Genomic DNA, 22,233 nt, shown 5'->3' on the forward strand with positions numbered 1-22,233 from the left:
AAACAACTAATACTAAACTTTCATTGGGTTATTTGTATGGAAATATGTTAATATAAATGTTTCAAACATTACATGAAATTTCTAAAAATCTTATGTGTTCTGGTGTAATGTTATAAGTCATAATTCTAGTTATTACTTTAAAATGTATATCTCAGAAATAACTAAATTTCCTTGTCAATTGCATTATTATGAACTTTCATCAAATCTTTAACTGTGGTCATTTTTAAGTCTTTTGTCATTTACAGACAGTTCTGGGTGTACTGTGATGCTTTTGCAAATATGTTCCTATAAAAGAGTTTCATCTTCAAGGAATTCATGGAAAAGACTCTGACAAGTACAGGTTTCTGGTAACTGACTGTACTGCTGAACTGAATGAATAAGCATTTTCAGAACTCTAATGAAAAACTGATGAACTCATAAAAGTGCTAACAAAAGATCAAGATGAAAAAAAAAATTAATTACATGGGACTGAGTGAACTGATGAGGATGATTATAATTTTTGTGACTTTCTGTTTGAATTAAAAAAAATCCCACAAAGACTCAGAGGCATAGAATATACAAATCAATTTTCACTGCAAAGTAAAGGAGCTGTTACAGTGGAGGATTACTGGACTGAATGTCAATATTATGACATAGCATGAGTGTGTTTCGTGTTTGGTAATTGCAATCATTGTTGCTTTTGTTGTGGTCATCCATTTACAATGCTTGGTGTCAGTCTATTTATCTCTTGTAAAAATTAAATACAGTGTGTGTGTGTGGAAAAAAAAAAAAAGAAGTTAGGTGTCTGTCTACTTTATAGTTCTTCTTCTCTCCAGTGATTAGCAGTTTCGCTACTGTAGGTGTTGGCTGTAGATTTCTTTTTACTTATCACACATGGATTGGGGGAGCTTCCAGGATCTGATGATTTTGCCTTTCATCAATTCTGGAAATTTTGGGGTGTAGATTTCTTTTTACTTATCACGCATGGATTGGGGGAGCTTCCAGGATCTGAAGATTTTGTCTTTCATCAATTCTGGAAATTTTCCATTTAGACCTATTCAAGTCCTTGTTCCATCTTCTATATCTCTTAAGCTCTGTTTCCCATTTTCTATCACTTTGTTTCTCTGTGTTGCATTTTCCATAAGTTCCTCAGATATATTTCCAGCCCATGAGTTTTCTCTGTAGCTATGTTATTCTGCTGTTTAATCTGTCCATTGGATTGCTAGTTTGTTTTGAAGATTATATTCATCATTTATAGAAGTACTATCTTATTGTTTTTCAAATTTTCGTAGTCATTTAAAATAGTCTCATTCCTCTTTTCAGGATCAAGTACAAGGTTGAAATATTCCTTCTTTCAGGTTTCATGCAGCATGGTCTGGGGAGGAACCGGGCACCGAGTGGGGCTGAGGAGGTGACCCAAACCAGCAGGTCAGCCTAGCCCTGGGTCCAGCCTCAGCCTGAGCTCCACCTTGGTCCTCAGCATTCCACATGTTTCTTCCCCTCCTCCCCAGTTCCATTGGGAAAGTCCAAACCTCCAGATCTACTTCTCCCTCCAAGACCATCGATTGACCTGGCTGGCGAACCTGAGTGTAAATCAACATCAGTCCAGGGGCCTGGTGGTAAGGCAGAGTCCATGTGTGTCTGAAGTGCTTAGCAATAAAGCAGAGGTGGTGAGTTTTAAAAATTAATGATAATAAAAAAATAAAATAATCTCATTCCATATATATACCACTGATAACTAACTTTTATTTCTTTAAGCATATGAAATATCCTTATTTTATATTATGTACACCATAATTCCAATATCCAAAGTTTTTGAAGGTTTGAGTCTATTATTTTTTGCTATGTGTAATTCTCACTTAAAATGACTTGTTGTGATGGTTAATTTTATGTGTCAACTTGACTGGGCCGTATGCCCAGATATTTGGTTAAACATTATTCTGGGTGTGTCTGTGAGGGTGTTTCTGAATGAGATTCACATTTGAATTGGTAGGCTGAGTGAAGCAGATTGCCCTCCCCAATGTGCGTGGGCCTCATTCAGTCCATTGAAGGTCTGAATGGAACAAAAGGACTGAGTAGAAGAGAGTTGTCTCTCTCTGCCTGTCTTTGAGCTGGCATACTGATCTTATCCTGCCTTTGGACATGGGCTCAGACTGTAACTTACACCATCAGCTCTGTTGGTTCTTAGGTCTTTAGACTTAGACTAGAAATACATCACCAGCATTCCTGAGTCTCCAGCTTGCCAACTGAGACCTTGGGACTTCTTAGCCTCCATAATCACGTGAGCCACTTCTTATAATAAATCATATATATATATATCCTACTAGTTCTATTTCTGTAGAGGACCCTGACTCATACGCTTGTGTCTTGCATTTTATGATTTTTTTTTTTTTTTGGCATATGAACTCATGTTCCTGTGAAACTTTTCTGTGGGGATTCTTTGAGGCCTAAGTTTAAGGTGAGTTACTCCAGAGAGGATTTTCCTATTTGATTCCGCCGAGTACCTAGGGAACAACTAGCTACTCTCTTTAAATTCTCCCGTTGTTTTTGTTTTTTGTTTGTTTGTTTGTTGTGTTGTTGCCACACACGTGCTGTGAATTCCACCTCCAGGCCCATTTGGGGTCAGGCTGGTGGTTAGGAGAATTCAGGGGTGACGTTCCTTTTTCTTTCACTCAGTGTCAAGGCTGAGCTTAGCAAGTTCTGCATCAGCTCCCTTCTAGAGGTTTTCCTCTCCTAGGTCATCCACTGTGGGTGTTGTTGTTGTTCATCATTTTGCTTTAAGTGGGAGCTACTGATTCTGTTTTTCACTTTGCTCATGCTCTAGGTTTTGACCCATTAAACCAAAGTTCTTGGCCACCTGGGATCAGCAGGTACCACACAGCAACCTCTGCTTCTGCCCTCAGTGATCTCTTTGGATGTTTGCTTTTTGTTGTTTCTGGCCTCTGATAATTATCCTTAATTTCTTGCCACCTCTGCTAGGCATTTCTAAAGATGCTTTAAAATATTTTTATCCAGCTCTTTATTTTTCTTTTTTCTTTTTTTTTTTTTTAGTGGTTTGTTTCAGGAGAACTTTCCAGCACTTGCTATCTCCTGTATTGCCAGAAACGGAAGTCTAGCCGTCTTTCCTGCGCAATCAAACATGTGTCTCTCAGGATGCTGCTTATCAGCAGGAGACCACCCACTGTGTCCATCCTACCCTGGCCTGCAGTTGGTCACCTGTGTTTGTGAACTACCTGCTCTTTGAGGGCGGGGCTGTGGTTTCCTCTCTTCCTCCTGAAGAGGTCTCTCCAAGGGTCGGTTGAATGGAGTTGAGAATGGAAGCGGGAGGTATCCATCTGCTGCCTGTGCTACCAGAACCTTCCACAAGAGGGCAGCCTCAGCTGGTGCCAGAACTCCATCCACCCCGCAGGGAGGGGCGGGGGGGGGGGCCAGTTCCCTGTGGCTCCAAAACCTGTAACTTCAGATACCCCCTCTCCATTCCACGGGGCGGGGAGATGAAGACAAGCAAGGATGAGGGAAGGGTCAAGCCAGGCCGGGTGAATCTGAGATGGGGTCATGATGGGGAAGGGTCAGGACAGAACCAGCCTCCTCTGGACTCAACTTCTTCAAGGGTTCTGTTTGGATGACCAAATTAAGTGATCTGTTCCTTCGTTCACTCGACAGCATTTGTTCGGCATCAACTGTAGGCCCCACAGGGAGCGCAGTGGTGAATCAAACACACTTGGTCCCTGCCTCTTTCCCAGTGTCCACTGCAGCCCAACTGGACAGCCCAGCGTTTCCCCAACAGCCCTGGGCGGCCTGCCTCTGCCCCTGCAAAGCCCCCGCCCCTTTGCTCCTGCTGCTACTTCTGGCCCAGCGGCGTCTGCCCGTCACCGCCTGTTGAAATCCTGCTTATCCTCCTGGGCCCGGCTCCCGTGCCTGCTTCCACAGAGCAATGAACCCCCAACCCAGGACCCAGCGGAGCGGGGACTGGAGCCTACTGCGCCATCGCCGGGGCTGCTTCCAGCCTGCAGAGGAGGTGGGGAAAACCATCTCTCAGACCCCTCCTGATGTACCATTCTCTGAGGGGAGGTGGAGGTGCTCCCTCTTGAAAGTGCAAGGCCACGCCCTCCTTCTTCCCAGCCATCTTTGCACCTGAGAACAAGGTAAAGCTTGGGATTCAATCCCATGAGAGCCAGATCCCACGGACTAGGACAGAAATGGGTCACTCATTCACTCTTCTAATATGTACTGATGGAGCGGTCTACTTACTATGTACCAGGTCTCCAGAAATGAGGCATGCCCCCTCTGCTTCCCTCTTCCTTAGGAGACCCTTGAGGCCCGTGTGTGTGTGTGTGTGTGTGTGTGTGTGTGTGTGTGTGTCTCACTCTGAGACTCTTGGGGTTCAGCCAGGCTTGGGGGGCTCACAGTCGAGGCAGCTGGGCTCTCCTCGCCTATATTACCAGCCTTGCTTCCTGGAGACCGAAACCACAAGTAGAGCACAGAGGCGTGAGAGACACTCACAGGCTGGGTTTGGCCGCATGCGTGCAAAGGGGTGCTGTCTCCTGCACAGAGAGATACACAAACGGGAGCAGCTAAGGGCAGAGCAGCTGCGAGGGGCACTCGGTAGCCTGCCCACCTTCTGGCCCTAGGATGGTGCTTCCCACTGGCGGGCATGCATAGCGGTCGGAGATGACACCAGACGTAATGCTCTTCTTCGTGGTTGCTGGATTGCTGACGGCAGCTCTCTCAGGTAGCCCTCTCCCCACCTCCTGCAGCTCCTGCAGGAGAGCCTGGGAACTGCCCTCCTGGCCCCTTTTCTGCTTGTTTTCTCACGCTCACCTGTCTGGAGCCTTTTAGCCAAGACTATACTCTGGAACCAGGATGGTCCCAGCTGGGTCAACAGCATTAGGGGCGCAGAGAGGGTACAGGGACCCCCGTGAGGGGCTGAGGCTGTGCCTGGGCAGTGCTAAGAGGACCCCTGAGGGTCAGATAATGCGGGTAGCATGTGGGGTGTCTCATCAACGGGGCCCCAGGCTCGGAGGAGGGAGACACCTCCCACCCACAAGCTCAGGAACCCCTGCATCCTTATTTCTTGCCAACTCTCAGGAAGGAACCGTTTGCCTTCCAGAGAACTAGGACCACTGATGATCGTATTTGCCACCCCAAAGCTGAGGGCCTGGGTTCACCAAGCTTGTACCGCTCGCAGCAGAGCCGTCCTGAAGCAGAATTCGGGAAGCTAAGCAGAGCTGGGGACAGCTGGCCTCTGGTTGCTCCCCTGGGGGTAGTTTAGGGCACAAATGAACAGAAAGGCTCTCGAGGCTCACATCCTCCCTGATCCTGAGCTCCGCCTGGGTGCCAAAACACCCTCGCAACCTGGGCCAGGCATCGGGTGGCAGGAAGTTTCGGGCACTGGGCTGTGCTCATCGGATGCTTGTTGGCCCCTGTGGGGTGCAGGGTCCAAGGTGGCAGGAGCTGGGCAGGAGACCCTGCTGCTCTGGGCCCTCACACTGGGGGATAAGGAGATGGGTATGGAAACAGAATTCTGGGCCTGGGTGTCTGGGTCCACTTGGCAGTAGAGATGCTAAGTGCTTTCAGTGTGGTGTTAGGGAGACCCAGGAAGGCCCATCAGGAAGGCTGGAGCATTCGGGGAGCCATGGGGGGCTCTTCTCCCTGCCTCTGTCTATCTAGAGGCACGTGCTCCCAGCCTCCTGACCTCACAGTGGTTCAAGGAAAGCCGTTTAGCTCTGGGATCAGGAATAGGTGCTCCTTCGGCCCCATCTGGGCCCAGGAAGAGAGGCTTTGCCTGTCTCACTCTGCCAGGAGCCCCTGGAGCTCGGCCACTTTCTGCCCTCGAGCTGAACAGACACATGGTCCGAGAGTGGGGCCCTTGCTCTGCATCTCCATCCTCTGTTCTCCACGAGCCGCCGGCCTCGGCTCAGAATTAAGGTCTGGGTCTGAAAGGTCTGCGGACCGGGCCCTGGGCCCCGGGATCTGGCCTTGAACAGTGCCTGAAGGGAGGTGGGAACCTGGGCTGGGCGGAGCCCAGGAAGGTGAAGCGGAGGGTCCCTTGGGGCCCAGTTCCTTAACATCACCTTGTCTCTGCCCGGCCCACTCCACTCTCAGGATAGTTATTTACTTACTTCGTGTTTTCCAAACTGTACTTATAGTCAGTTGACTCACTTGTTACTAATACAAGTTCAGTTTTGAAAGGAAACTTTACGTGACAATTACAAATGGAAAACTGACATCATTTGCCACAAATAAGAGGTAAAGTGAAGCATAAAAATAAATGGCGGTGAAAACCAATTCCTCTGATGTGTTAGTAAAAAGTTAAAAGAACGTAACGGCCCTTGAGCCTGAAGCCTTTGCCAGCCCTCTTTGTTAAAGGGAAGATGAGGGCGTGATAAAGACATCCTGCCTCCAAATTGTTATTTTCTTCTTGACTTTTCAGGGGGTCTGAAAGTCCTTTGGGCGGGAATAGTTTCCTCGCTATGCGATTTAATGGCATTAAGTGCCGCTCCCTTCAACCCTGCTAAGGGTGCACAGTGGTATAGGTCCTAGTGCTGGGAAATATGGCCTGGCAGGAGGGGCACTCTGGGCAGAAGGGAACTTGAGAAAAGAAAAGGAAAGAAAGAAAAACAACGGGGAAGAGGGAGGAAGGAAAGGGAGCTGGGAGAATGAGGTCCATAAGGGAGTTCCAGGGCACCACCCCGAGGGCTGCATGTGGCCTGGGTGGGTCACCAGGCTGTGCCCTCAGACCACAGGCACGGGGAGTCTGGCCCTCCTGGGTCCTGGTGGAGCCGGCCTCCCCTTTCCTACTTCCCTTTGCAGTCCCACCTCCAGGCTCCATCCTGGGCCTCACACAGCTGTTTCTCTGGCCAGGCTGGCCTGGATTCTGGGCCGGCCTCTCGGCAGGCCTTGGTTTGTGCTGATGAATGACCAGGGCAGGGACCAGGGCCTAGAGAGCCATGCTTCCCAATTCTCTGCTGGTGCTCCCTGGAGGCCTGGGTCCAGGACCTGTTTGTCCACTTATCCTCCAGTTCTGCCTCAGTTTCCAGATCAGCCAAGTGGGGATGGAGAGGTGGAGAGAATGAACTAGAAGCCCCTGACCGGGGAGGTTGGGGGGAAGGGGAGTCAGGAGACCAGCCGATTGCTGCCACCCTGCCTTTAATTCACCTTGTGATGGTGCTTCTCGGCTCTGGACCTCAGTTTGGGTGGAATGGGGCTCTTTGGGCAGATGATCCTTAAGAGCTTGGTCAGATCTGACACTCTGCATCAGATGCAGGAACAAAAAACCCGGCCATTCCCACCAGGGCCGAGCCGAGGTCGGTGACTCGAATTCCATCCGGACCGTGGTTGGCAAGGTCCTCAAGGGCTGCTGTTGTGCACTTGAAAAGGCTATTTGTGGTTTTACTTTAAAAAAATAGTTTCTTAAATTAACACATTTTAAAAAATCTATTTTTCCTTACCTTGTAAGTTCAATACACAGATCTCATTTTTTTTGCAAGTCCAGTAGTTTTTAACAATGGCTCTCAAGGGGTCTTTGCTTAATATTTCAGCAAGTCAGGTTGAACAGAGTAAACCTCCTTAAATAATAAATACTACTGACAAATGTAGCTGATTGAATTCCCTTAGATCTGTGATGTCTAATCTAGCTGCTATTAGAATGTTCCATTTGGAATGTGGTTGTCTGAACGGAGATGTGTTAGGAATATAAAATACACAGCAGAGTTTAAAGATGTGTTCGAAAAAAGAATTGTAAAATATCTCGTTAATAACTTTTATATGATTACATTGAAATGATAATATTTTGGATATGTTGGGTTAAATAAGTTTTACTGTTACAATTAAGTTTACCTATTCCTTTTTCCTTCTTAAAAATGTGCCTCCTAGAAAATTTAAAATGACATATGGAGCTCACCTTACATTTATACTGGCTAGCACCACCTTAGATACTCTACACTACATTTATAAATTTAATGAATTTGATTTTCTTATAAATGCTTCAAATACCTCTAAGAAACACAACCTTCCCAAGGATTTAAAAGAATGCTTATAGATCTAAAAAACTAACTTATTAAGAAAGTGAATATTAAGTTCTCTTAAGTAGTCTAATCAAGTTTACAGATTTCAACTGAAGTCAGTTACTCAGTCACAAACATGAGTAACTCTACAGCCAAAAGTTCTTAAACATTAAAACACAGGATTTTATACACCAACATACAGAACTTGACCCAACTTAAACTTAACAGAAAGGTACAGATACTACGGGTTTTTGTTTATTTCACACCTCTATTTTTTAAATTCTAATCTTCCTGGGCTGAAAAATCACTTACCAAGGAGAAAAGAATCGTACCATTGCACGTAACTTGGCTTATCCCGAGCAGGTTGGAGTTTCCATCTCAGTGGACTGAGATGAGGACAGCTTTTTTGTTGTTTTGCCAAAATATAAGATATGATTCTCTTGTGCTGCTGATGGATAGCCCATGGCCTTTGATTGGGCTGGTTGCTCGACCCACGATCCAGGTTTCAAAAACCTAATTCTCTCTGTCTCCCCCCAGCCCAGGGAGTTTGACCACTCGATTGGATTAAATTAAACAAATGTTTACTATTCTATTTTTTCCCCCCATGTTCTTCCTGCCTGGCAAGACTCCAAGTCATAGATCTATAAATAACACATGACAGACATCTGCATATTTCTCCTAGCTTAGTCTGGCTCTCTGGTCATATGACTGGTGGGGAGAGTTAGCATGGTCGTGACCATGGTGGTAATGTGGAACAAGGCAGCTCCTAGGGCGTTGGGTCTGGCATATTTAGCCAAACATAGATGATTCCAGAGAGATCTAGAATGAGTGAGAAACGCTGCCCACAGCCTCCTTCGTTCAGTTCGCATTTACTGAGGCCTGCTCCGAGCCAGCCTCACTTCTCACAGGAATGCTCGAAAATTAAATTTGGGCCCCCAGCTGTCGGATTCTGAGGCTGAAGCATCAGCTGTCCCCCTGGGACAGGGAGGAGTAAGCAGGTGGCTCCAGCTGAGGCTCTGGGACAGGGCCCTGGAGGAGAAGACCCCCCTGGCATGCGGCCCACCCTCCCCCTGCCTGGACCACAACTAAATCCCATGCCAGATGCTCAGCCCTGCACTGAACAGACGCTGGTGGGGCTGGAATGCCCGGGTCGCTTGCCTGCCCCAGTCTCAGTGTCTTCCAGACCACCCATCCCACCCTCAGCCCTGGCCTCCCATCGGCCAGGTCAGGGCGAGGGGCGTCAGAGCAGCATTTCCAGGCCCTCATTCCTTCCCTTCCTGGTGACTACTAAAGCTGCCATCCTTCCTGACAATTTGCTTAATACCCTTAATGGATGTTTTAAAGTATAAAGACGTTTATTTTTAGAAAAAACTTTATATTGCTGCCTTCAAGATAAAGCCATTGTACATCACCTAATGGTAACAATGGTGAAAATAAACATCGTGGAAACAATGTTATTCATTTCTGGCCAGACATGTGGTATTTAATATCCTGTCAGTGACCACCTAAATGTGAGCTTATAAATGTTACACACCCAGGACAAAGATCTCTTACATGTAAATACAGGATTTAGCGGTTAACATGATGCCATTTGCACAATAAACTCATTTACTCACGTGACAACCCCATGGTGTTAGGTGAGGAAACCGGGGTATAGCAAGGCTGAGGCCTGTCCAAAGTCTGGAGCTAAGATGTGCCAACACTTGAGCTGAGGTGTCCTGACGGGAAAAAGTGGCCCGGCCTGTCTCCTGGCTGGCTGCCCCCGGGGTTCCCTCTGAGGATGAGGCATCTCCCCAAGGTGTTGTACCCTCCCGGGTTTGCAGCCTCAACATTGCATCCAGGGACAGCCCCGAGGGGCCTCTGGGGTCATGGAACCCGCTGGAAGACTTCTCAGGATTGGATGGGAGCAAATGGGCTGCCTCTTTCAGCAAAGCCCAGCCTTCATGGGTTTGCTGTACACTTACCCTGCCCACCCAGGCCAGGAATGAATGAAGTGAAGCTAAAGAGACACAGTGAGCCAAAGGAAAGCTTGCCTGGCAGGGGGCTCCATCTACCCACAATTTATTTAACACCTGCTATGTGCCAGGCCCTGGGCTGGCACTGAGATATGAAGGTTTGACCTTGAACATGTTAAATGTTGAGGAAGGTGGCAAAACATACAAGGGTCATTCTGGGATAGATGTGACCACAGGTGCAATCCGGTGACAGCCATAACCACCATCCACTGCAGGGGACTTACATTCTCCAAGCGCCAGCCATGCTTATCCTGTGCTACATTGGCACTGGGGCACTCGTCCCCATTTTATAGGTGGGGAAATGGAGGCTCAGAAAGTTCTGTATTTTGCCCCGGGCTGGTGGCTGATGCTGAGATTAAATCCATGTCTGTAGATCTCCCAAACCCATGTTCTCTATCACTGGGCTGCGCTATTTCTGGGAGCCAGGAGTCAGAACAGGGAGAGCTTGAGCTTCCCGGAGAGGGGGACATCACTGTCCCAGAGGGGCTGGACACGGGGGACAAGAAGGCTTTTGCATACAAAAGAAAGATGACAAAAACATCCTAGGCACGAAGGCATTTTTTTAAATGTGTGCACGCAAAGGCTGGTGAGATAGTCGTGTTGTGCCAGTATCAACTTCCTGGTTTTGGTAATTTACTCTAGTTACAGAATAGGTCACCGTCAGGGAGAGCTGGAAGATGAGTGCATGGGACTTCTCTGTGCTATTTTGACAACTTCTTGTGAGTCTATCATTTCAAAATAAAAAGTTAAAGGGGAAAAAAGAGGCATTTCAGGCAAAAGGGCCCATTTGAGCAGAATCTGGAGAGCATGGTCTAAGGCCTATTGGGTAGGTAGGGCCCCAATTCCCAGAGGAGCTGGGCTCCAGGCTCTTTTTCTGCTGACTCATCCAGACTGTTGTGTCATGAGGATGCAGTGAGCATGCCAGGCACAGAGACCGGCACAGAGAAGGCCCACACAAACCGTACATTTACATTTACATTCGCCAGGCCAACAGGTGTAAATTCATGTACCTGTCTTCTCCTCATCACAGTCCTGTGAAGTATGAGCTATTGCCCCCATTTTACTGATTAAGCAACTGAGGCTCAGAGAGGTGAAGTGACTTTTCCTGGATGGCACAGTTAATAGACTGTTAAAAGATAAACTGAGGCATATTAAAATTTTTAAACTGAGCAAAAATCGATTCGAATCGGCGGCATACGATCTAGCAGATAGAAAGGACAGGTATAAAAGGGGACTTTTATAGGCAGAAGGGAGTAGGAACAAGAAAGTTATACTAGGCAAAAAAGCAGATTGGTTATTGCAAAGTTACTTTTTCTTTTGTCGTTTAAACTTTTTTTTAATTTTATTTTTTTAAATTGAAGTATAGCTGATTTACAATCTTGTATTAGTTTCAGGTGTACAGCAGAGTGATTTAGTTATACATACATATATATCTATTTTTTTTCAGATTCTTTTCCCTTATAGGTTATTACAAAATATTGAGTATAGTTCCCTGTGCTGTCCTTGTTGGTTATCTCAAAGTTACTTTCTTTTAGGGGATGGCGGGGTCTAGCAGGCAGATGACCTAACTAGTGCTGGTCAGGTGATTCCTGATTGACTGGTTTAAGATTCCATTTCTGGGAGAGCTGAAACCATAATTAAGTCTCGGCTTGGTGATGTGGGGCTTTAGCATAAACAACTCCACTTGGGGCCTGTTGTCTTGTTTTTAACAAGACTCACAGCTAACTAATAGGCGCCAGATCTTTAACTTGACTTTATAACTCCAAATCCACGATGTTTCCCAGTCCTGGAAGATGGGCGGGGTTTGGGACTCCAGCCACCTCAAGATTTTTATAGAAAAGGTCCCCCATTCTCTGGGGAGTTTTCACCACAGCTACCAACAGCTGGGCTGTCATGGAACTTGGGTGAAAAAATCCTTGAAGGAACTTGTGTGTCAGAAGCCACTTCCTGGCCAAGCTTCCACTCAGCCTCAGTTTCCCCAGCCATAAAGTGGGGTCAGTGGCAACCTCCAGAGCCCAGGGCTGGGATGAGGCTCCAAGAGACAATGGCTGTGAAGTACTTGGGGAAACATGGGGCTTCTTGGGCACCAAAGAGCCCCATGGCCACAGCTACTGTTGGGGCTGGGGCCAGGGCAAGAGCTCGTGGAGAGAGCGGAGGGAACCCCGGGTTTCCGCCCACCATTTTGTAGACTCCTGTGGCGCAGCTGCCTCTGCCTGAAAGTGGCAGCTGAGACAGCCTCCAAGAGGCTGGGCAGGGAGGCAGGGCTGAGGGGCTGAGAAGGAGGCTGCAGAGCCCTTGGGAGATGCTGGATCAGGGTACCATAATGGGAAAGTGACCCCCTTCCTTTCCCCTGCAAGGGGGTTGCCCCCGGATCTCCACTGAGTGTTAGGAGATGGCAGGGCACATTAGAAGTTCCAGCCTGTAAGTTTCCAGGACACCCCCGACCACTCCATCATGACCCTGAGCTGGGCTGGGCTTTCCGGGTAGGGCCAGATTAGCCCAGGGAGTCTGCCCCCGGGGCTGGGGGCCGGGGCTGTGCGGGGACACAGGTTGTGTGAGTGAGGGGGCTTCTCAGAGCTGAGAGTTTCTCAAGGCATCCTGGTGATCCCATCTGTGTGCCCCACTTCCAGTTTGGAAGTCACCTACTGAGCCCTGAGCCAGGGAGAACACAGAGGTGAAATCACTGTGTCGTCAGCCGTGTGCAAAGCCAAGCATGGCTCTGTCCATCTTGCAGAAGCACAAAGTGATGCTTGGAAAGCTGGAGCCACACAGCGAGTTGCCGACAGAAGTGGGACCAGAGTCACTTTCTGGGCACCGACCAACCCATCCCCGCCAGCTGTCTCTTCCTAAATGGGGCTTGGGGAAAGATTTTCTCTACACTTCAATAAAATTTTTGCTAGGATGTTCATCTCTTCCAGAAGGGGTGCCTGGGAGCTGGGCTGGGGCGGGGGCAGAGGTGGAGAAGCATGTCCCAGACAGGGAGGATGTCTACTCGCCATTCTGCTCAGCGAGACCACCTTCCTCTCTTTCCTTCAGCTAAACTAAGTAAACACACTTGCCAAATGAATCAAGCTCCTTGGAGAGATGTGCTGCACTCTCCAGATGGGGTTCTAGAAATACCGCGGCAGTATCTGAGCTGAAAGACTCCATCCCCAGAGGGCTGCCAGTCATTGACATCTACCCATTTGTCAGAGGAAGAAACTGAGGTGCAAAATGGGGAGTGAGGCACCCAAGGTCAGGAGCAAGGGTGAGAAGGGTCTGCAGGCTCTGCCTGGGGCCCCTTCCCCACATTACCCAGAGGGTGTGGCGCTGGCCTGTGCCCACAGATGCGTCCTCAGCTCCCCCGACCTCGATGTGGAGACGGCAGGGGAGGGCTGCGGTCCGACGTGGGTCTGAGGTGAACACAGCTGACCCTGGGCTCTGAGATGTCAGCTTTGTGAGGCGAGGAGCTGGCTTCCTGCAGCCACTTTGCCTCCACCATCTCAACGGCTCCCCAACTGTTTTGTTTAGTTTTATTAAAAAAAATTTTATTTCAGCACAATTTTAGACTTACTGAGAAGTTGCAAAAATATACAAAGATTTTCCATATGCTCGTTACTCAGATTCCGGACTAGTAATATTTTTATCATTGTCTCTATTTTTCTGTCCATTACATTTTTCTTGAACCATTTGAGAGTAGGTTGTAGACGTAACTTCCCTTTCTCCTAAATACTTCAACATGTTTTAAAAAAAAAAAAAGGTCACTCGCTTATGTAACCACCGTCCACATATCAAAATCAGGTGATTAACATTGCTACAAAAATAATCTGTAGAACTTTTTCAGATTTTGCCAATTGCTCCAAAACAATTTGCCTTAGAGGCAAAAGAAAATTCCATTGAATGTGTTGCATTTCATTCTCCTTATTTTCCTTTAATCTAGAACAATTACTCAGATGTTTTTCTTTCAAGATATTGATCATTTTGAAGAGTACAGGCCAGTTATTCTGTAAAACGTTCCTCAGCGGGGCTTGTCTGATGATTCCTCGTGATTAGTTGTGTCTTTTCTGGCAGGAGTTTCAGAGAAGTGAAGCTGTGTCCTTCTCAGACATGGTATCAGCTTGTCCCATTACCCATGGTCTAACTCTGGTTGCTTGGCTAAGGTGATGTCTGCCAGGTAAAGTCACTCTTCTCCTTTGTAATAAATATGTCTCTTGTGGGCAGATTCTTTGAGAATTCGCAAATTTTTTGGTTCCCTTCAAACCTTTACCCACTCGTAATATTAGGGCTGATTCTGGCCTGAATCAGTTATTATCATGATAGTTTCTTTTTTCGTTTGTTTTGGGTTTTTTTGTTTATTTATTTATTTTTGGCTGTGTTGGGTCTTCGTTTCTGTGCGAGGGCTTTCTCTAGTTGCGGCGAGCGGGGGGCCACTCTTCATCGCGGTGCGCGGGCCTCTCACTATCGTGGCCTCTCTTGTTGCGGAGCACAGGCTCCAGACGCGCAGGCTCAGTAGTTGGGGCTCACGGGCCCAGCTGCTCCGCGGCATGTGGGATCTTCCCAGACCAGGGCTCGAACCCGTGTCCCCTGCATCGGCAGGCAGACTCTCAACCACTGCGCCACCAGGGAAGCCCATCATGGTAGTTTCTTGATGGTGATGTTGGAACGCCATCATTCTCTTACAGATACAGTGGCCGACTCAGCTTTCTCTGCTGGCTCAGTGAGTGCGAACCAGCTGGCTCAGTGTCTTGAAGGCTGGTGCTGATGGGGCCAAGTGTGAGCTCTCAGGCTGAGCCTCCGACGGCCGCCATCTTGCCTTGCCTCCTTGTGGAGCCTGGCGGGGCTCCTTCCTGCTCCCCGGCCCGTCCTCCCTCCGCCTTCACAGCTTCCTGCCATTCATTCGTGGAGCTCCTATTACGTGTTGGGCACTGTTTTTAGCCACTGAGGATGTGAGACAAAGTCCCAGACTTCAAGGAGCTCATATTCTAGTGGAGAAAACAGACAAATGAATAAACGTTTAAAAAATACTATCGTTTCCAAGCAGAAATAGAGACACAGACGTAGAAAACAAATGTATGTATACCAAGGGGGAAAGCGGGGAGGAATGGGAGGAATTGGGAGATTGGGATTGACACCTATACACTATTGATACTATGTATAAAATAGGTAACTAATGAGAACCTACTGTATAGCACAGGGAACTCTACTTGACGCACTCTGGTGACCTAAATGGGAAGGAAATCCAAAAAAGGGGGGAAATATGTATATGCATAGCTGATTCATTTTGCCATACAGTAGGAACTAACACAACATTGTAAAGCAACTATACTCCAATAAAAATTAATTTTAAAAAATGACTACCAAAAAAAAAAATAGTATCATTTCAGAGAGGAATATGTGCAACAAAGGAAATAGAGCAAAGGAAGGAAGGCAGAGAGATTGGAATGGGGGTCCAGGTAAGGCCTCAGACGACATGTGAGCAGAGATCTGATTGATGGGATGAGCTGGGCGTGCCAAGATCAGGGAGCAGGACATTCCAGGCAGAGGGCATGGCAGGTGCAAAGGCCCTGAAGCAGGAGTGCGGTTCACATGCTGGAGGAGATTACAGAGGGAAGGGGAGAGGGGAGGAGATGGAGATGGAGAGGTTGATACATGTCAGGAAAAACAGATCACGTACAGGCTTGGAATTAATCCAAAGGAAATGGGAAATCATCAGAGAGTTTTAAGTATAAAAGGATGTGATTTGATTTGCCCTTATGTGTGTACAATTATTTAACAAATGTTTTTTATAATCAACTTCGTATGTAAGCCTAAGTAAGTTTATTTAAACCTAGACATCTTCCAGGTTTCATATATCTCAGACCAATGTTGCTTCAATAAATTGAATATATCTGTATAAACAGATAAGACACTCAGAACAACTGCGTCCTTCACTAGCCTGCCAGCCAAACCCAAGTCAGCTCTCCCTTTGTTAAAGACTTGTAATCCCCAGGACTGAAGAATTGGAAAAGGAGTCATCTGCTTACTGTGTGATTCAATACTATTTAATCTTGGATCTTAAATTGGTCTGGTGTGGGATATACTGCGTTAACTGGTGGAAGGACCAGTTGGGGGGAGGCAGTGGGGGCAGCGGGGGCTGTGTTGTGAGGGAGGGAAGCAAAGTCTTCTTGGCAACCTCACATCAGGGGCTGTCGGAGGAGGGCAAAGGGGACAAGGACTCGCCCAAGGTCATAACAACGGCTGGTCTCAATTCTACCATCTCTCCTTGTCACTCCCACCTGGTTCCAGCTGAGAATTCAGACACGATGTAAACATTAGTCATCCTTATTGTAAAAATGTTATAGCAGCCACATTAAAAGAGATCTCACCCAGCACGCACACACAGTGAGGCCTTTCGTTCCTGAGGGAGGGAGTGTGTAAGTCTCTGTAGCGTCGTGGGCGTTTAGTCGCATCAGCGCGGAGGTGGGTGTGCTGAAGGGCGCTGTGTTGGTTGTGATGAATATTTGTCAGAATGGCTGTGAGAACATGGATTCTGGGGTCTCGGAGACCAGCATGGGACCCCAGGCCGCACCACCTTCTCTGTGACTTTGGGCAAGTTTCCAAACCTCTCTGAGGGGAAATGGGTATGACCGGAATGTCAGCTCCCCAATTCTCGCTCTCTAGATAGACTTTAAAGCCCTCCCTGAAGATCTTTAGAGAAGATAGACTCTAAAGCCCTCCCTGAAGATCTTTAGAGACCGTTTTTCATCACCTGCATCTGTGGGAGCTGGCTCAGTTCCAGCCACGTCCAGGTAGCCATGAACCTGAGTCCCACAAAGCACTTGTGGATTTTTTGACTCTGGCGATCTGGAAGTGAAGGAGGGCACATCCATCCGTCCTGCGGGTTCCCCTCCTCTTCTCTCCCAAGACTCCCTAGAAGCAGCTGTGGGCTCTTGCCAGCTCTTGCCTCCTAGAGGTGACCTTTGTTGCAGGTACGCGTGTGACTTAGTTTCCTAGGGCTGCAAAGGACTACAAACGGGTGCATGAACAACAGAAATGTATTGTCTCACAATTCTGGAGGCTGAAAATTCAAGATCAAGGTGTCAGCAGGGTGGGTTCCTTCTGAGGCTGTGAGGGAGAATCTGTTCCACGCCTCTCTCCTAGCTTCTGGTGGTTTGCTGACAATCTTCGGCATTTCTTGGCTTCTAGAAACAAATCCCCATCTCTGCCCTCCCATGTGCATACGTCTGCCTCCAAATTTCCCCTTTTTATGAGGACACCAGTCGTACTGGATTAGGGCCCACCCTAGTGACCTTATTTTAACTCTGTGAAGACCCAATCTCCAGACAAGGTTGCATTCTGAGGTACTGGGAGGTATGGACTCCAACATATCTGTTTTGCTGGGACACAATTCAGCCCATAGCAGTGCGTGCGTGCGTGCGTGTGTGTGTGTGCGCGCGTGCGTGCGTGTGTGTGTGTGCATGCATGCACGCGCACGTGACTCAGGAGTGGAATTTCTGGGTCACGACTATGGAGATGCTTTCTAGAGTGGTTGTGACAGCTTTGCTCCACCGCCCCCCCCTCCCCAGCAATGTACAGAGTCCCTACTGATCCCCATCCTCACCAACACTCCATATTACCACCCTTCTTAATTGTCGACAATCTAGTGCCTGTGAAACAGTCTCTCCCTGCGGCCTGACGTTGCTTTCCTCTGCGGCTGTGTGGCTGGGTGCTTTTCATATGTTCAAGGGTCCTGTGTGTTTCTTCTTCTGTGAAGGGCCTCCTCCTGCCTTTTGCCCATTATTCTATTGCGTGCCTTTTCCTCATTGGTTAATGGAAGAAGATTCTTTTCGGAGGAGGGTTTCCACTGGGGAAGGTGAGGAAAGACGAAGATAAAGGGGGAAGTTAGGTCATCATTTCTGGCCTTAAATTTTGAGAACTCATCCACACAGCTGCTCCTTCAAGAGAAAGACAGGAAACCGTTTCAGGCCCTGAGTCTCTTTCTGGAATCTCTGGGGCCAGGTTCAAATCAGAATCTAGAATGTTAGGATTTTAGAGAGGTGACATGTTTATGTTATGTAACGTCTCAGCAGGGGCCTGAGCAGCCCCTGTAACCAAACACCTTAACATTTCTGCAACAAAATATATGATTTTTCACACCACGTAGAATAAATAAAGACCATGGACGAGCCGGCATCATTTCAGGTCAGGAAGGCCACCCACAGAGTTATGAAAAACCCAGGGATATCTGGGGCTTCAGAATTGCATTAAAGATTGTGCAAGCATGTTGCCAAATAGCTACTGAGAGTCAGGCCCCATGACGATCATTTTCTCTTTTAATCTCCCAGTAGCCCCAGGAGGTGGCTATGAACATCACTGCTTACGTGGACAAAGGTCACTGATGATACTAGAGTTTAGGAAAAAGAGTGCATATATGTATATGTAAAACTGATTCACTTTGCTGTACACCTGAAACTAACACAACATTGTAAATCAACTATATGCCAATAAAAAGTTTTTAAAAAAGAAAAGAAATCCAGATCCTGGTATTAAGAGGAAGAGATGGGATTCGAACTCACATCTGTCTGACTCCAAAGCCCCCCTGCTTCCAACTCTGCCATACTGCCCCCAACCCTATGGAGGTGGCTTCTTGACTTCTCTGCTCCCCGGGACTCTGGAGTTTAGAAGCAGAGTCACCAGCCAGGGGAGTGGATTGGAAGGGCGGGATGCGGCGGGGAGTGAGTAGGTGGGAGGTCTGTTGGCTGAGCCAGACCCTCACCCCAAAGCAGTGGGTGCTGGTTGCCAGAGCTAGAATGCCCACCTCAAACCTCTGCAAAGCTTCCCAAGGGTCCATCATACTTTGGCATTGACTAAACATTCAGCTGGCTCTCTCCTTGCCCCAGTTTGAAGGCCTCTTTAGACACCGGAGGGGGAGATGCTGACTAGAGATCTTATCCGTTGCTGGGGTTCAGGGACTGAGAAAGCAACGATGTCTTCCCAGCATTTAAGTCAGAGCTCGAGCACCTTTGCAAGGAAGGATAGGGAAGCCCTGTGGTGTCAGGCCACTGGCGGGGAGAAAGGGTGGCATGGAGAGTGGTAGGTCACTGCCCCACATGATCTCTCCTCTGAGCCCGCTCGCCCCCTGGAAAGGTACAAGTTAGATCTCCCAGGTTGTTTGGCAAAGGCTTGGCTATTTCCTGCCCTCCATCATGTTCTCATCCTTGAGAACTCCTACTCATCCTCTAAAGCCCCTCCCAATTGTCAGAATGATTCCCTCTCACCTCTACCCTTTCCAGAGCACTTTATTCTGACCCCTGGGATAGCACTTCTACCTGATCATAATCATCTCTGAGTATATCTTCGTCCTCTACCATGGCTTGGGGCCTGGCACAGAGCCTGGCCAAGAATGAGGAACAAATGAATGAAGGAAGGAAGGAAGGAATGGCACCTCCCTGACTAAGGGCTAAGATAGGCAGAAACATGAAAGATTTTGAGCCACTTAAGAAGTGTCCTAGACGTGACTTATGGAGGGGAGTGTGGGGTGACCATATCGCCAGAGAGCTAAGAAGTGGGCTTGAATTTAGAGAGACCGGAAGTTGAATTCTGGTTCCACATCTTAGTAACTGTGGCCTTGGGCAAGTCGCTCAAGTTTCTTACCTGGAAAACTGAGACTTCAGTGGGCCCAATGGAGAGTCATAGGAGAGGGCATGCTGTATGTAAAGCAGGGACACACACCTGCTACCTCCTCCCAGGGAACCCAAATTTATTTCCTGAACTTGAACTCATGGGCCTGGTTGGCCTTGTGGCCGTCGGCTGCTGCCGGCCTTCAGCTGCTAATGACACAAGGCGGCCGTGGAGATTCAGGCTGAACATCCCCTGTGCCTCCCCAGCTTCCCCTTTGAACCTGGATTTGGGCCTGGATTTGTTTAGAGAGAGGAGGTGGGTGGTGAGAGGGGAGGGGCCCCTTGGAGCTAATGGGCACAGCTGCTGAGCCAGGGTTGGTCCCTACACACTAGGAGACATTCTGGTCCCAGCCTGAAGTCCCACCTGCTTGGGAAGGGCTGTGTTTCCTTCCTAGGAGGAATGATGATGACTTCCAACAGCTGCTAGATGCCTGACCTTAAGGGGGCCCTTCTCTTAAGGGGGCTTTCGGCCACCTCAGGAAGTTGTCAGTATCACCCCTGAGAGCTGGGGGGATTTTCACCCCTTGCCCACACTCAAGCTTCATTCACCCAGAAACTGCTGCTCCAGCAGCTCTCGGAGACTTCGAACCAGAGTCACTCCTGAGAGCCGGTGGGTGGGGACGGGCCCCCTGGAAAATCCTGCGTGGCCCAGCAGAATTTCAGCTTCCACTGAAACCCAGAAACCCAGCCCTGCCCTTCGCACAGAGGCCAAACTCTGGGGGATTTTATTCTTGAATTTCACATACTTGAGTTTCTAGTTTAACACAGCAGGCCCTGTCCTGCCTCCGGGCCTTTGCATGTGCTGTACCCCCTACCCAAAATGCCCCTCTGCCTTCTCTCACTTGTGGAAGCTGCCTGACACAGTGGAAAGAGTGTATCTGGGGAACATGCTTGGATTTTAATTCTGGCTCTTTCACCACCAAGCTCTGTGACCTTGGAGTAGTAACAATTTCTCTGAGCCTCTTGGTCGGTTAAATGGGTTTCATAATAGCACTTCCTCACAGGATCATCGTGATGCTTCTGAATGACGTCTATAAAGCTCTCTGTTCAATAAATATGGATCTGCTCCCTCTGCCCCAATGAAATGTTCCTTGACCCCAAGCCCTGGCCCAAAGGTCACCTCTCTTGCAGTAACTTCCTGAACAGGTGTAATCAAGGCAGCCCAGGAAACCCTTTGTCTGGGTTCAAATCCTGCTTTGCCTTTATTTATTGGCTGCCTCCGGTCTTCGTTGCGGCACGTGGGATCTTTCGTTGCGGCACGTGGGCTTCTCTCTAGTTGTGGCGCAAGGGCTTCTCTCTAGTTGTGGCGAGTGGGCTCCAGAGCACGTGGGCTCTGTAGTTGTGGCACTCGGGGTCTCTAGTTGTGACGCACAAGCTTCGTTGCCCCGTGGCGTATGGGATCTTAGTTCTCCGACCAGGGATCGAACCCGCGTCCCCTGCATTGCAAGACGGATTCTCTACCACTGAACCACCAGGGAAGTTCCCCTGTTTTGCCTCTTGTGAGCCTTGTTGTTCTGGAAAGTTCCTCCACACCTCTTGGGCCCTAAATTTCCCCATTTGTAAAGTGGGGATAATAATACCTTCCTCTGAGCATCATGATGGAGATGAAAGAATTTAAAACTATTAAAAACCCATGTAAGCACAGAAGACTCATTGGCAGAGGGCATTGATATGATTCAAGCAATTTACAAAGGCTTTTTCACATATGTTGTCATTTTAAAACACTGTTGTTTTCATTTTCAACACTAAAATTATATATAATGTAAATAGTACAGAATTTAGCAACTACAGGAAAACAAAGAAAGAAATTTACCTGTAACGGTAACTGTTGTTATCACCCTGTTATAGAATCTTCCAGACGTTTTGTTAGAGAGAAATATTGAAAAACACACAGAAGTACAGAGAGTGTTTCAACAACTCCTAGGCATCCCCACCACCCAGATTTAAGAAATGTTTACATTTTTGCATATTTGCTCAGATCTATTTTAATAAGGAAGAAAACCATACAGAGGCTGCTGAAATATTTCCTTATCCCTCCCTCCCAGAGCACTCACGCTCCAAAGTGTGGTGTGTGTACCCTTCTTTGCCATGTTTTTATACTTTTATTACATAAAAATGTATCAATACCCAACAGATAGTACATGTGCCATATTTTCTATAAATGGTATCATATTGGATGTATTGTTCTGCAGCTTACTTTTCTTGCTCAATATATGTTTCAAAGATCTATCCAAGTGGATAGATATAGATCTAGTTCATTCTTTTAACAAAGTAATTCAGTCTATAAATATAACATAGTATCATTAATTATTTCCTGGTGATGAACTGTTAGATTACTTCCAATTTTCTCTGATTACATACACTGCTGCAGTGACAATCCCTGTATATGTCTGCATGTGAACTTGCCAGCAAATATTTTTCTAAGCTATATATAGAAAAGTAGTGTTCTGGAGTCAAGATATCATCATCCTCAACTTTATGAGGTCTCTTTGGCCATTTTTCTATGCATTGTATTTACAAGAATATGATCATCCTGTGTATCTTGTTTATAATCTTTTACTGCCTATTCCTCATATGCACACACATCTATCACAT

At 47.6% G+C, this 22,233-nt stretch overlaps 1 protein-coding gene across 2 annotated transcripts in view; it reads left to right on the forward strand.

Annotated features, from left to right (window-relative positions):
- The first annotated feature begins 3,693 nt into the window (after positions 1–3,693).
- CD6 (CD6 molecule) overlaps positions 3,694–22,233 on the forward strand; it is a 47,098-nt gene continuing 28,558 nt past the window's right edge. For both annotated transcript variants that reach the window (XR_014267813.1, XM_082476102.1), the window contains exon 1: positions 3,694–4,711. Coding sequence is in view for 1 of the 2 variants with exons in the window: in XM_082476102.1 (XP_082332228.1) it covers positions 4,651–4,711 (61 nt within the window). In the remaining variant the exon portion in view is untranslated. The remainder of the gene's footprint in view (positions 4,712–22,233) is intronic.

This window comes from Balaenoptera physalus (genome assembly GCF_965194825.1).
Source record: "Balaenoptera physalus genome assembly, chromosome: 10".
NCBI classification, from domain to species: Eukaryota; Metazoa; Chordata; class Mammalia; order Artiodactyla; family Balaenopteridae; genus Balaenoptera; species Balaenoptera physalus.